The 13,182-nt window shown below is 48.4% G+C and overlaps 2 protein-coding genes across 3 annotated transcripts in view; one reads left to right on the top strand and one right to left on the bottom strand.

The window, feature by feature from the left end:
• RHOA (ras homolog family member A) overlaps positions 1-10,472 on the bottom strand; it is a 58,787-nt gene extending 48,315 nt beyond the window's left edge. The window contains exons 1-2 of one of the 2 annotated variants that reach the window (XM_058442267.1): positions 10,327-10,417; positions 5,431-5,478 (exon numbers count right to left, since the gene is read on the bottom strand). The gene's annotated coding sequence lies outside the window, so the exon portion shown is untranslated. Of the gene's footprint in view, positions 1-5,430; positions 5,479-10,326 lie in introns of both variants that reach the window. The other variant, XM_032161565.2, reaches the window with a different exon arrangement.
• Positions 10,473-10,651: 179 nt separating this feature from the next.
• TCTA (T cell leukemia translocation altered) overlaps positions 10,652-13,182 on the top strand; it is a 9,482-nt gene continuing 6,951 nt past the window's right edge. Inside the window, exons 1-2 of the mRNA XM_032161566.2 lie at positions 10,652-11,156; positions 11,572-11,626. Coding sequence (XP_032017457.1) covers positions 10,934-11,156; positions 11,572-11,626 — 278 coding nt within the window. The 5' untranslated portion in view covers positions 10,652-10,933. The remainder of the gene's footprint in view (positions 11,157-11,571; positions 11,627-13,182) is intronic.

The following is a 13,182-nucleotide window of genomic DNA, read 5'->3' as shown; positions in this document are numbered from 1 at the left end:
CAGTGAGCTGGCTAAGAATTTATACATGCTTATTGTAAACCTTATTGCAGGATTTTACTTTTACCAAGTATATATATTTCTTAAAATAAAAAACTAGGCCGGGTGCAGTGGTTCACACCTATAATCCCACCACTTTGCGAGGCCAGAGCTCAGGAGTTAGAGACCAGCCTGGACAACATGGCAAAACATCATCTCTATAAAAAAATAAATTAATTAACCGGGTATGGTGCTGCTTGCCTGTAGTCCCAGATGCTCTTGAGGCTGAGGCAGGAGCATTACTCGGGCACAAGAGTTAGAAGTTAGAGGCTGCAGGCCGGGCGCGGTGGCTCACGCTTGTAATCCCAGCACTTTGGGAGGCCGAGGCGGGCGGATCACGAGGTCAGGAGATTGAGACCACGCTGAAACCCCGTCTCTATTAAAAATACAAAAAAATTAGCCAGGCGTGGTGGCGGGCGCCTGTAGTCCCAGCTACTCGGAGAGGCTGAGGCAGGAGAATGGCGTGAACCCAGGAGGTGGAGCTTGCAGTGAGCCAAGATTGCGCCACTGCACTCCAGCCTGGGTGACAGAGTGAGACTCCGTCTCAAAAAAAAAAAAAAAAAAAAAGAGTTAGAGGCTGCAGTGAGCCATGATAGCAGCACTGCACTCCAGCCTGGAAAACAGATCAAGACTCTGTCTCAAAAACAAACCAAAACTTGCCATATTCTAGGAAGCCAAGCAAATAAAACGAATGAACAAAAAAACGAGTCTAAAAAACTTCAGGCCAGGCGCAGTGGTTCACACCTGTAATTCCAGCACTTTGGGAGGCCGAGGCAGGCGGATCACAAGGTCAGGCCTTCGAGACCAGCCTGGCCAACATGACGAAACCCCGTATCCACTAAAAACACAAAAAATTAGCCGGGCGTGGTGGTAGGTGCCTGTAGTTCCTGCTACTCGGGAGGCTGAGGCAGAAGAATCGCTTGAACCCGAGAGGCGGAGGTTGCAGTGAGCTGAGATCGCGCCACTGCACTGCAGCCTAGGCAAAAGAGCGAGATTCCATCTCAAAAAAAAAAAACCACCGAGCACAGTGGCTCACGCCTGTAATCCCAACACTTTGGGGAGCAGAGGCAGGCGGATCACAAGATCAGATCGAGACCATCCTGGCTAACATAGTGAAACCCCATCTCTACTAAAAATACAAAAAGTTAGCTGGGTGTGGTGGCACGCACCTGTAGTCCCAGCTACACGGGAGGCTGAGGCAGGGGAATCACTTGAACCTGGGAGGCGGAGGCTGCAGTGAGCCAAAATTGCGCCACTGCACTCCTAGATGACAGAACAAGACTCTGTCTCAAAAAAAAAAATAAAAATTTACAGCCTTGAGGAAATGCTCTTTAACTCGACTGAGTGGCAATTACATGGGTATACACATTTATCAAAATTTATCAAACTGGCGGTTTGTGGTGGCTCATGCCTATAATCCCAGGGCTTTGTGAGGCTGAGACGAGAGGATCATTTAAGGCCAGGAGTTCAAGACCAGCCTGAGCACATAGTGAGAACCCTCTCTCTACAAAAAAAAAAGTTAAAACATAAAAATGTAGCCAGGTGTGGTGGTGCACACCTGCAGTCCCAGCTATTCGGGAGGCTAAAGTGGAGAATTCTTGGGCCTAGGAGGTCGAGGATGTAGTAAGCCATGATTCCGACACTGCACTTCAGCTAGGTGACAGAACAAGACCCTATGTCTAAAAAAAAAGAACAAAAAAACTATCAAACTATCATTTAAAGCATGTGCATTTTATTGTATGTAAATTATACCTCCATGAAGGTAATTAAAACAAACCTCAGGTGATTCCAACTTGGGGAATTGGATTCCCAGTTTGGGAACAGTCGAGTCTAGGAACCACTGTTCTCATGTACCAGGAACCAAGCAGTAAGCCCTGTTTTATTCCAAGAAATCTTAGGGTGCTACTCCCGCTATCCTCCCCACCACCCCTGAAAAAAGGTACTACAAACTGTAACCTGAATAGTGAAAGTTGAAGATAGCTGGACTCAGTGGCTCATGCCCATACTTGCAGCACTTTGGGGGTCTGAGGTGGGAGGACTGTTTGAGCCCAGGAGTCTGCGACCAACCTGGGCAAGACAGTGAGACTCTATCTCTACAAAATGTAAAAATATTAGCTGAGGCCGGGCGCGGTGGCTCACGCTTGTAATCCCAGCACTTTGGGAGGCCGAGGCGGGTGGATCACGAGGTCAGGAGATCGAGACCACGGTGAAACCCCGTCTCTACTAAAAAAAAAAAAAAAAAAAAAATTAGCTGAGCGCAGTGTCACACACACTTGGAGTCCCAGCTACTAGGGAGGATGAGGCGGAAGGATACCTTGACACCAAAAGTTGGAGGCCACCATGAGCTATAACTGTGCCACTGCACTCCAGCCTAGATGACAAAACAAGACCTTATCTCTCAAAAAAAAAAAAAGGGCCGGGCATGGTGGCTCACACCCGTAATCCCAGTACTTTGCGAAGCCGAGGCAGGTGGATCACAAGGTCAGGAGTTCGAGACCAGCCTGGCCAACAAAGTGAAACCCCATCTCTAGTAAAACACACACACACACACACACACACACACATTAGCCGGGCATGGTGGCACACACCTGTAGGCCCAGGTACTTGGGAGGCTGAGGCAGGAGAATCGCTTGGACCCTGGCAGGCAGAGATTGCGCCACTACACTCCAGCTTGGACAACAGAGCAAGACTCTGTCTCCAAAAAAAAAAAAAAAGCCAGAAGGCCAGGCACGGTGGCTCACAGTAATCCTAGCACTTTGGTTTGGGAGGCCAAGGCAGGCAGATTGCCTGAGCTCAGGAGATGGAGACCAGCCTGGGCAACATGGTAAAACCCTGTCTCTACTAAAACGCAAAGAAAAAAAAATTAGCCAAGCATGGCAGCATGCACCTGTAGTCCCAGTTTACCCGGGAGGCTAAGGCAGGAGAATCGCATGAACCCGGGAGGCAGAGTTTGCAGTGAGCCGAGATCACGCCAATGCACTCCAGCCTGGGTGACACAGCGAGACTCTGTCTCCAAAAAATAATAATAAAAAAAGTGGCCGGGCGCGGTGGCTCAAGCCTGTAATCCCAGCACTTTGGGAGGCCGAGGCGGGTGGATCACGAGGTCAGGAGATCGAGACCATCCTGGCTAACACGGTGAAACCCCGTCTCTACTAAAAATACAAAAAATTAGCCGGGCGTGTTGGCGGGCGCCTGTAGTCCCAGCTACTCAGGAGGCTGAGGCAGGAGAATGGCGTGAACCCGGGAGGCGGAGCTTGCAGTGAGCCGAGATCGCGCCACTGCACTCCAGCCTGGGGGACAGAGAAAGACTCCGTCTCAAAAAAAAAAAGTAGGCCAGGCGCAGTGGCTCACACCTGTAATCCCAACACTTTGGGAGGCAGAGGCAGGCAGATCACCTGAGGTCAGGAGATCAAGACCATCCTGGCTAACACTGTGAAACCCTGTCTCTACTAAAAATACAAAAAAAAAAAACAAAAAAAAAAACAACTAGCCGGGCGTGGTGGCAGGCACCTGTAGTCCCAGCTACTCGGGAGGCTGAGGCAGAAGAACTGCTTGAACTCAGACGGCAGAGGTTGCAGTGAGCCGAGTTTGCGCCACTGCACTCCAGCCTGGGTGACAGAGCAAGACTCCGTCTCAAAAAAAAAAAAAAAAAAATTAGCTGGGCTTGGTGACATGTGCCTGTAATCCCAACTAATCGGGAGGCTGAGGCAGGAGAATCACTTGAACCCGGGAGGTGGAGGTTGCAGTGAGCTGGGATCGCGCCATTGCACTCCAGCCTGGGCAACAAGAGCAAAATTCCATCTCAAAAAATAAATAAATAAAATAAGTTAGTTGACGGGCTACAGGTCTGGCATTTGAGGTAAGTGCTTCTCTCTCACTGAAATCTCATGGCGCTCCCTTACCATTCCCTTTCTACAGAAGAAAAAAACTGAATTACAAAGGAGTCATATTACTGTCAAGGGTCTCAAGCCAAGTGTCAGAGCTAGTATTTAACTGTCAGTTTCTCTCCAGAATCCATGCTCTTAAATAAGATACTCTACTGCCTTCCTTTTCTTTCCTTCTTTTGTGTGTGTGTGTGTTTGAGAGGGAGTTTCGCTCTGTTGCCCAGGCTGGAGTGCAGCAATCTTGCCTCACTGCAACCTGCGCCTCTCAAGTTCGAGCGATTCTCCTGCTTCAGCCTCCTGAGTAGCTGCGATTACAGGCACCCACTAACACACTCGGCTAATTTTTGTATTTTTAGTAGAGATGGGGTTTCACCATGTTGGTCGGGCTGGTTTCGAACTCCTGACCTCAGGTGATCCACCCAACCTCGGCCTCCCAAAGTGCTGGGATAACCGGCATGAGCCACTGTACGCAGCCTGCCTTCCTTTTCTGAACTTCAGATCTGTAAAAGATAAACAGAGCTTCATTATGAATAACTGGAAAAGTTAAACGAGATTTCATCCAGAAAAGAAATTTTCCACACACACAAAAAAAAGGTATTTCCAACAAAGCTGCCATATCACATAATAAAATTATCTTGTAGAAAAAAGCATTAACGAAGTGTTACAACATTAAATATCCATCTTAAATTTACTTCCTTAACCTCTCAAAGCCTATATCCCAAACAACAAAGTTACAAAAAAAATCCCAGTAGTAGAGCACGTGATCTCTAGGTCCATGGAAGAGACACCAGAGAATCACAACTCATCTGCAACATACAGAGTAGGATACAATGGCCATAAGAATACAGTAAAATAAAAATGTACACAAAACAAAAGTTAGAATGCTCAACCATATACTTGAAGTCAAAACAAGCAACTTTTTTAAATCATGGAACTGAATCTTTGTGCTTTAGAGCAGCTATAAGCTTCAGAAATTAAAAATCTTGGCCATGGTAGCTCACGCCCGTAATCCCAGCAGAAAGCTGAGGCGGGTGGATTGCCTGAGGTCAGGAATTTGAGACCAGCCTGGCCAACACGGTAAAATTCTTGTCTCTACTAAAATACAAAATACAAAAATTAGCTGAGGGTGGTGGGCAGGTGGTGGATGGCACCTGTAATCGAGCTAGTGGGTAGGTTGAGGCACGAGAATCGTTTGACTCACACCTGTAATCCCAGCACTTTGGGAGGCTGAGGCAGGAGGACCACTTGAGCCCAGGAGTACAAGATCTGTCTGGGCAACATAGCAAGACCCCAACTCTAGTACAAAAAAAAAGAAGAAAAAAAAAAGCAAAAAAATTTAAAAAACAAATCCTTGGTGGCTCATGCTTGTAATCTCAACACCTTGGGAGGCCGAGATGGGCAGGTCATGGGGTCACAAGGTCAAGAGATCTAGGCCATTGGCCAACATGGTGAAACCCCGTTTCTACTAAAAATACAAAAATTAGTCGGGCATGGTCACACACACACGCACCTGTAGTCCCAGCTACTCCAGAGGCTGAGGCACGAGAATCGCTTGAACCTGGGAAACAGAGATTGAAGTGAACAAAGATCACTCACTGCACTCCAGCCTGGGTGACAGTGAGACCCTGTCTCAAGAGAAGAGAAGAACAAATGACTTCAAATAAAATAGGCTGAAGTCATTAAGTCAACGAAATTAATATTATGAAATCCTTTCCCTTTTTTTCTTTTGAGTCTCGCACCGTCTCCCGGGCTGGAGTGCAATGGCGGGATCTCAGCTCACAGCAACCTCCGCCTCCCAGGTTAAGGTGGTTCTCCTATCTAAGCCTCCTGAATAGCCGGGATTATAGGCGCCTGCCGCCACGCCCAGCTAATGTTTTGTATTTTTAGTAGAGACAGGGTTTCACCATGTTGGCCAGGCTGGTCTCAAACTCCTGACCTCAAGTGATCCACCTGCCTCGGTCTCCCAAAGTGCTGGCATTACAGGCATCAGCCACTGCTCCCAGCCAGGAATTCCTTTTTGTATTTCTCCAAATTACCATATTAGTTTACTATTTAGTCAGAATGGAATTAGATCTACTCCTACTCACAGTGATTCTAGTTTTCTTTTTTTAAGATCAGATCATGTCATTCCCTTTCTAAAGAATATGTAAATGACGTCTAATCTCAGAACAAATCCAAAGAATTTCCCATGTCCTAAAGGCCCTATATGATTTGGCCCCTGCCCACCTCTCTAACCTCTTTTTACCTCCAACTTTTCCTTTCACTCCACTTCAAACTTACTTCATTGGCTGTGTATGTTTTCCTCTTTCCCTTCACTTAAATGTAAGATACTATTATAAATATGCTTAAATATGGACAGGTGTAGTGGCTCTCACCTGCAATCTCAACACTTTCAGAGGCCAAAGGGGGCAGATCACTGAGGTCAAGAGTTCAAGATCAGCCTGGCCAACATGGTGAAACCCCGTCTCTACTAAAAGTACAAAAATTAGCTGAGCACAGTGGCGTATGCCGGTAATTCCCAACTACTCCAGAGGCTGAGGCACGAGAATCACTTGAACTAGGAGGCGGCGGTTGCAGTGAGCCGAGATGGTGCTACTGCACTCCGGCCTGGACGACAGAGTGAGACTCAGTCTCAAAAGAGAAAATATATATATACACATCCATATATACACACACGTACATATATATGTATATATACGTATATCCACATATATGCCATATATACGTATATACACATATATACACATATGTATACACATATATACGTACACATACATATATACGTATACACATATATGCGTACATATATACACATACACATATATACGTGTATATATACACACACACATACATATGCTTAAATATATGTACTCATCCTCTTAAAAAAATGAAATCAAGCTCAGTTTGGCATAAACTGCATACTGATTGCAATTTAGCAAGTGTATTTGATGTTTTTCATTATTATTAGCTATAAAAATGTATTTGGAGAAAGCATCAATAAACTGAGACCAACACCCAGAATGAGCAGCTTCAGTGCCTGATTTTCAGTCACATGACTATCGTAATTATGAACATACCGAGGCCTTCACTTAATACTACAGCTCCACAGATTAAAGATGAGGATTTTATAGTAATTACAAACTTCAAACTGTCTTGGAAATTTTAATCCCACAAATACTTAATGAGAATGTCCCCAAAGAGCCCCAAGTATAGCAAGGCATGTAACATTAACAGGTTCAAAATTTAGTTGTATTAATGTGTAGTTACAAGCAAACAGTTCCATTGGACAGGTAAATAAAGGAATAAACTAAATGGTAGAGTCAGGCAAAATATTTACGATCCTTTTTTTTTTTTTTGAGACGAAGTCTCGCTCTGTTGCCCAGGCTGGAGCACAGTGGCGCGATCTCAGCTCACTGCAAGCTCCGCCTCCCGGGTTCACGCCATTCTCCTGCCTCAGCCTCCAGAGCAGCTGGGACTACCGGCGGCTGCCACCAGGCCCAGCTAATTTTTTTTGTATTTTTAGTAGAGACAGGGTTTCACCGTGTTAGCCAGGATGGTCTCGATCTCCAGACCTCGTGATCTGCCTGCCTCGGCCTCCCAAAGTGCTGCGATTACAGGCGTGAGCCACCGCGCCCAGCCAGGATCCTTTTAAAACTACAAATATGGGTGGGTGTGGTGGCTCACCACTGTAATCTCAGCACTTTGGGAGGCCAAGGCAGGCGGATCACCTGAGGTCAGGAGTTCAAGACCAGCCTGGCCAACACGGTGAAACCCCGTCTCTACTAAAAATACAAAAATTAGCCAGGAATGGTGGTGGGTGCCTGTAGTCCCAGCTACTCCAGGGGCTGGGGCAGGAGAATCGCTTCAACCCAGGAGGCAGACGGTGCAGTGAGCTGAGATCGCGCCACTGCACTCCAGCCTGGGCAACAGAGACTCCATTTCAAAAATAAAAATAAATATAAAACTACAACTATATGGCCAATTTTAAAATCCAGTGACTATGTACTATTTATCATAATCACTAGTAACCACAATGCAATTAAACCCAGGGTGCTGTCTACAGAAGGCCAGCAGCTTCAAATTAGCTCTCTTAGAAGCTGAACTATCAGTCTTTCTTCTCAGAGTTAACATAAATCTCTCAGCTCTCTACCACAATTAAAAAGACGCAAACTAGCACCTTCTCCAGTCACTGCATGGACTCCACCCCATGGGCAAGAAACGCTTGAAGAGCTGCCTGTTTTTACTCTCCTAATAACTTACACCCCCATATGACCAGAATAAACTTTCAAAAAGGAGTTAACTGACAAATGGAAAGAAATCAAGACTACGAAAATACTCCACCACCACCACCACATACATGTGCACAGGGAATTGTTTGATACATGCAGTACCCCAGATCAATAGTCAAAAGTGCCCACAGTTAACTAAAAATATCTTAGCCTGACCTAAATATCTTGGTTTTGAAGTAGTAAAGTGTAGGCCTTGCTCTAGAAGATGGTCCCTTAAAAAAAAAATCCCAACACTTAAAGCCATGATTAGGCCAGCCAGGCACCCTCCTACCTTCATCTATCTCCCTCAATTGAAGGCAAGACCATACAGTTAACAAGGGGAGAGTGCTGTGTAAGCTAATGAACTGAAATTTTTTGGGAAATGAACAGTTTCTCCCAAACTATTCACCATCAACAAGGTTTAAAAGAAGAAACAATGGAATAAGCTGGAAGTCCTGAATTTTAGCTGACTCTGGAGGCCAACTGCTTGGGAGTAAATGGAGAATACCTTAACAGAGCAGACAGTTCTGGTCTGCTCCTGACTAGATAGATAATCTTGGGAAATTTACTTAAGTCTCTGGGACTCAAGTTTGCTCATCTGCAAATGGGGTTGGACAACCAGTCCTGAAAGATTCCTCTTAAATCTAAAACTCAAGAACTATACAGTATTCCTACTCTCTTCTTCCCTCCAACACAGATTTTTATGAGAACAGAGAGGATAAATCTAGCACCAGACTTTAACTCAAACCAAGGTGCACCTTATATATTTAATGTCCCCGAGAGCCATCAGTGCGCCACAAAAGTAGATGGAACCAATTAAGACAAGTTATCCAGAGATCCTTCAATAAGTCACTCTTTACAATTAAAAACTAGTCTTTTTTCAGTCCAACGTCACTTGTGCCAAATGCTCAAAACAGTACCTCCGCCAATCTAGCCACATCTAAGGTGACTATCATCCACATGGTACACATTACACATCTGGGTGATACTAAGTGGTTGAAAAATTCTCACCACATACAACATTTTAAATTATGGATGTTTTTTGGTTTTTCAACTTTTGTCCTTCAGAAAGGCAGAGTGAAATATAATCTACTTACACACCTGCAAGAAACGTTTATTTTAAAAGACTTTCTTCAAGACAAAAAGAACCAAACACGTCAACAGAGGTAAAAATTAAAAATCAGAACTATTAAAAAACACAAGTGGAACCAATGAGGTAAAAAGGATTCCAATTTTCCACCGTAAACTACTAAACAAGGTTTGTGAACAAATCAACTTGGATGCAAATAGCGCTATTCAATGAAGACAACCTGTAACTGTAGATCCAATCAGTAACTAAGGTACAGATGTTTAGGTCATTCCTAATCAATACAGCGACTTCGACTAAGCAACATTGCATCTATTTTCATGCAACATCGCTTAAATCATTTATAGTTTTGAGTGTGTTTTTTATTTTTCCAACTGGAAAATACCCCTTTTCCACTCAATACAGACCCCAAAGCTTTCAGACGAGTTCGGGCGCCTTCGGGGTGGTATGGCCGTAGATCATACCCCTGAGTTCAATACAATCTTTTACTTACTTACACAGTCTCCAACAAGTCTGCATTAAAAGAAAACCTACCCAAAGTGTAACTGGACTTTAATCAATATAAAACAGTGATTATCGTTTCTCGTTAAACGTAAAAAGCAAAATGGAGTTGTAAAGAGTTACTTTCCCATTTCAACTCCTACAGCCACGCGCGCTTTCAGCGGCCGGCTACATTGCGCGGTCGCGGGGCCCGGCCCAAAGCCCCCGCCCTGCCCGGCGCTGCCAGGAGAGGAAGCTGCGGGACCGAGGGCGGGCAGGCGGGCAGCTTGGGCTCCACCAGGCCCGGCCGGGCGGGGGAAGGGGCACAGGAGACTACGGGGCGCGCTTCCGGGGACTGCGCGGGCGGGGTCCCCGCTTGGGGCGCGGGGCCCGGGCTGCGAGTCAGGTCAAGGGTCAGGGGCCAGGGGCAGTTCGGCCAGGGGCGGCTCGGCCACGAGCAGCCAGTGGGGCGCGGCCGCGGCCGCAGCGGGGCGGCGGCCTGCCGGCCGGAAGAGTCCCGGGCGGGCGGGCCTGGGGCCCCGCGGCGCTTGGAGGGAACCCTTCCGCTCACCTCAGGCAACGAATCCGAGTCCAGCCTCTTCGCGCCGGGAACGCCGGTCCGCGAGTCGCAAGCTCGGAGACGAAGGCGGGCAGCTGAAGACCAGACCGTGGACTAACGAGAGAACCCACGGAGCACCGCGGGCTGCGGGAGGGGAGCGCGAGAGAGCGAAGGCGGGCGGCGGCGGGAGGGCGGGGAACGACGTGCGCGCCCCCGAGTGCCCAGCGGGCTCGAGCCGGCACAGGTCGCGGCCCCGCGCACGCGCGCGCACTCACAGCTCATCCACTATTGCTCAGGAGCCCGTCCACGCCCTAAAAGCAAAACCCTTAACCAATCATTGCAGCCGCGTGGGGCATCACGGGAACTCCGGGGCTATAAAAGACCTGGTTGCTATTTTGTACTCCCGGAGTCACTCATCCCTTAAGCAAGTGGGGTGGGGTTAGGTGCGCGTGCGCGGTTTTAATACTCCTCCCCGAACTGCCAACTCTTCACGCATGCGAAGTAGGCCCCGCCCTGCCTGGATTTACGCGTGCGCACTAACGGGCCTGGTCCCAGAAGACCACACGCGTGCGTGGTGGGGACTACGGTGACAGTACCTCGGGTGGGGTGAGGGCCAGTCATGGCGGAGTCCTGGTCTGGGCAGGCCTTGCAGGCTCTGCCGGCCACGGTACTGGGCGCGCTGGGCGCGCTGGGCGGCGAGTTCTTGCGGGAGTGGGAGGCGCAGGACATGCGCGTGACCCTCTTCAAGCTGCTGCTGCTGTGGTTGGTGTTAAGTCTCCTGGGCATCCAGCTGGCGTGGGGGTTCTACGGGAATACAGTGACCGGGTTGTATCACCGTCCAGGTGAGGTTTCCTATGAACCTCCGTGGGCTGGCCGCCCCCGCCCCCACCCTCTCCTGACTGTACCATTGGGTTCCCCACTATCCTGCAAGAGGCTCATCAGAACTTAACATTGGTTCATGGCCTTACCACCCTGAACGCATCTGACCTCGGAAGCTAAGCCGGGTACTTGGATGGGAGAACTTAACGTTGTGCCCTGACTCATGCCACCATACCATTTTACGCCAGAATCCCCACCAGTCCACCCATCACATTGTATCTGTTCCTCAGAACTCTCACCTGGCAATACCATTAGTCCCTTAGGACCCTCACCAGACTTCACCAAACAATACCAGTGGTCTGTAACCTGACCTGGGCTGATGCCTGCTCAGATTCCCACCCCAGCCTGCTGCAGCTCTGGATGTGTTTTTGCCTCCAGGTCTGGGTGGTCAGAATGGATCCACGCCTGATGGCTCCACGCATTTCCCTTCGTGGTGAGTAAATCTGTCAATACCGCAACCCCATGCTTGGCATTCCAAGGACACTCCTGTGCTGGTGACAGAGAGGGGAGTTCTCAGGCTATAAGCCCACCAGCTTAATGGCCTTTGCAGCAAGCTTCAAGTCTGCACGCAGAGCTCAGGCTTCAAGTTAGGATGACAGCAAGGTCTGGACAGTCCATCAGCATGCTGTTCAGCAGCCTGTAGGATAGGTGGTGGTATTGTCATAATTCCAGAGAGATGAACTGACAGGTTTGTTGGATTCCACTCCGCACAATCCCCTCAGTTGGGAAGGCAGTAATCTCTGTCCTTAGCACATTGACCTCATCAGGGTCAGCCTCCTCTTCTGCAAAACATGCACTCACTAATCAGGGCATTCATTCAGATAATCTCTGGGCCCCTATCACATGATAGGGGCCACACGAGGCCCAGAGAACAAAGACAACCCGGGCCCTGCTCATGGGGAGCCAGGGATTTATTAGGGGAGGGCAGCAGTGCATGGGGCAAGGGTGGTCAGGGAAGGCTTCTCCCAAGAAAGACAACTAAGCCGAGATCAAAGGCCACAGGGCAACAAAGTGTACCAAGCAAAGGGAATGGATAGAGCAAGGCTAAGAGGGAAGGATAAGGGTGACATATTAGAATAGGTAAGACTGTGATGCTGGAGCTTGAATGTGAGAGCTTGTTGGACCCTGGGAACCATTGAGAGACTAACTCAGCAAGGCTGTGGTCTGATCTAATTTGCCTTTATAAATGCCTACTTCATGGCAAGTAGATAAAGGGGTCCAAGAGTTAGGACTAGAGGTTAGAAAGGCTGCCACTGCCCAGGTTTCTGTCTTAGAGAAGAGGCCAGGCCCCATGGCTCATGCCTGTAATCCCAGCACTTTGGGAGGCTGAGATGGGCAGATCACTTGAGGTCAGGAGTTTGAGGCCAGCCTGGCCAACAGGGAAACCCCGTCTTTACTAAAAATAGAAAAAATTAGCTGGGCATGGTGGCCTACGCCTGTAATCCCAGCTACTCAGGAGGCTGAGGCATGAGAATCACTTGAACCCAGGAGGCAGAGGTTGCAGTGAGCCCAGATCACGCCACTGCACTCCAGACTGGGCATCAGAGTGAGACTCTGTCTCAAATAAATAACAGGCCGGGCATGGTGGCTCACGCCTGTTCCTAGCACTTTGGGAGACTGAGGAGGGTAGATCGCCTGAGGCCAGGAGTTTGAGACCAGCCTGGCCAACATGGCGAAACCCCGTCTCCATTAAAAATACAAAAATTAGGCCGGGCGCGGTGGCTCACGCTTGTAATCCCAGCACTTCGGGAGGCCGAGGCGGGCGGATCACGACGTCAGGAGATCGAGACCAGGGTGAAACCCCGTCTCTACTAAAAATACAAAAAATTAGCCGGGCGTGGTGGCGGGCGCCTGTAGTCCCAGCTACTCGGAGAGGCTGAGGCAGGAGAATGGCGTGAACCCGGGAGGCGGAGCTTGCAGTGAGCCGAGATTGCGCCACTGCACTCCAGCCTGGGCGACTGAGCAAGACTCCGTCTCAAAAAAAAAAAA

The sequence above is a fragment of the Hylobates moloch genome, unplaced genomic scaffold (genome assembly GCF_009828535.3).
Source record: "Hylobates moloch isolate HMO894 unplaced genomic scaffold, HMol_V3 SCAFFOLD_8, whole genome shotgun sequence".
Classification (NCBI taxonomy): domain Eukaryota; kingdom Metazoa; phylum Chordata; class Mammalia; order Primates; family Hylobatidae; genus Hylobates; species Hylobates moloch.
The sequence above is the reverse complement of the archived record's forward strand: the minus strand, read 5'-3'. Positions and strand labels throughout refer to the sequence as shown.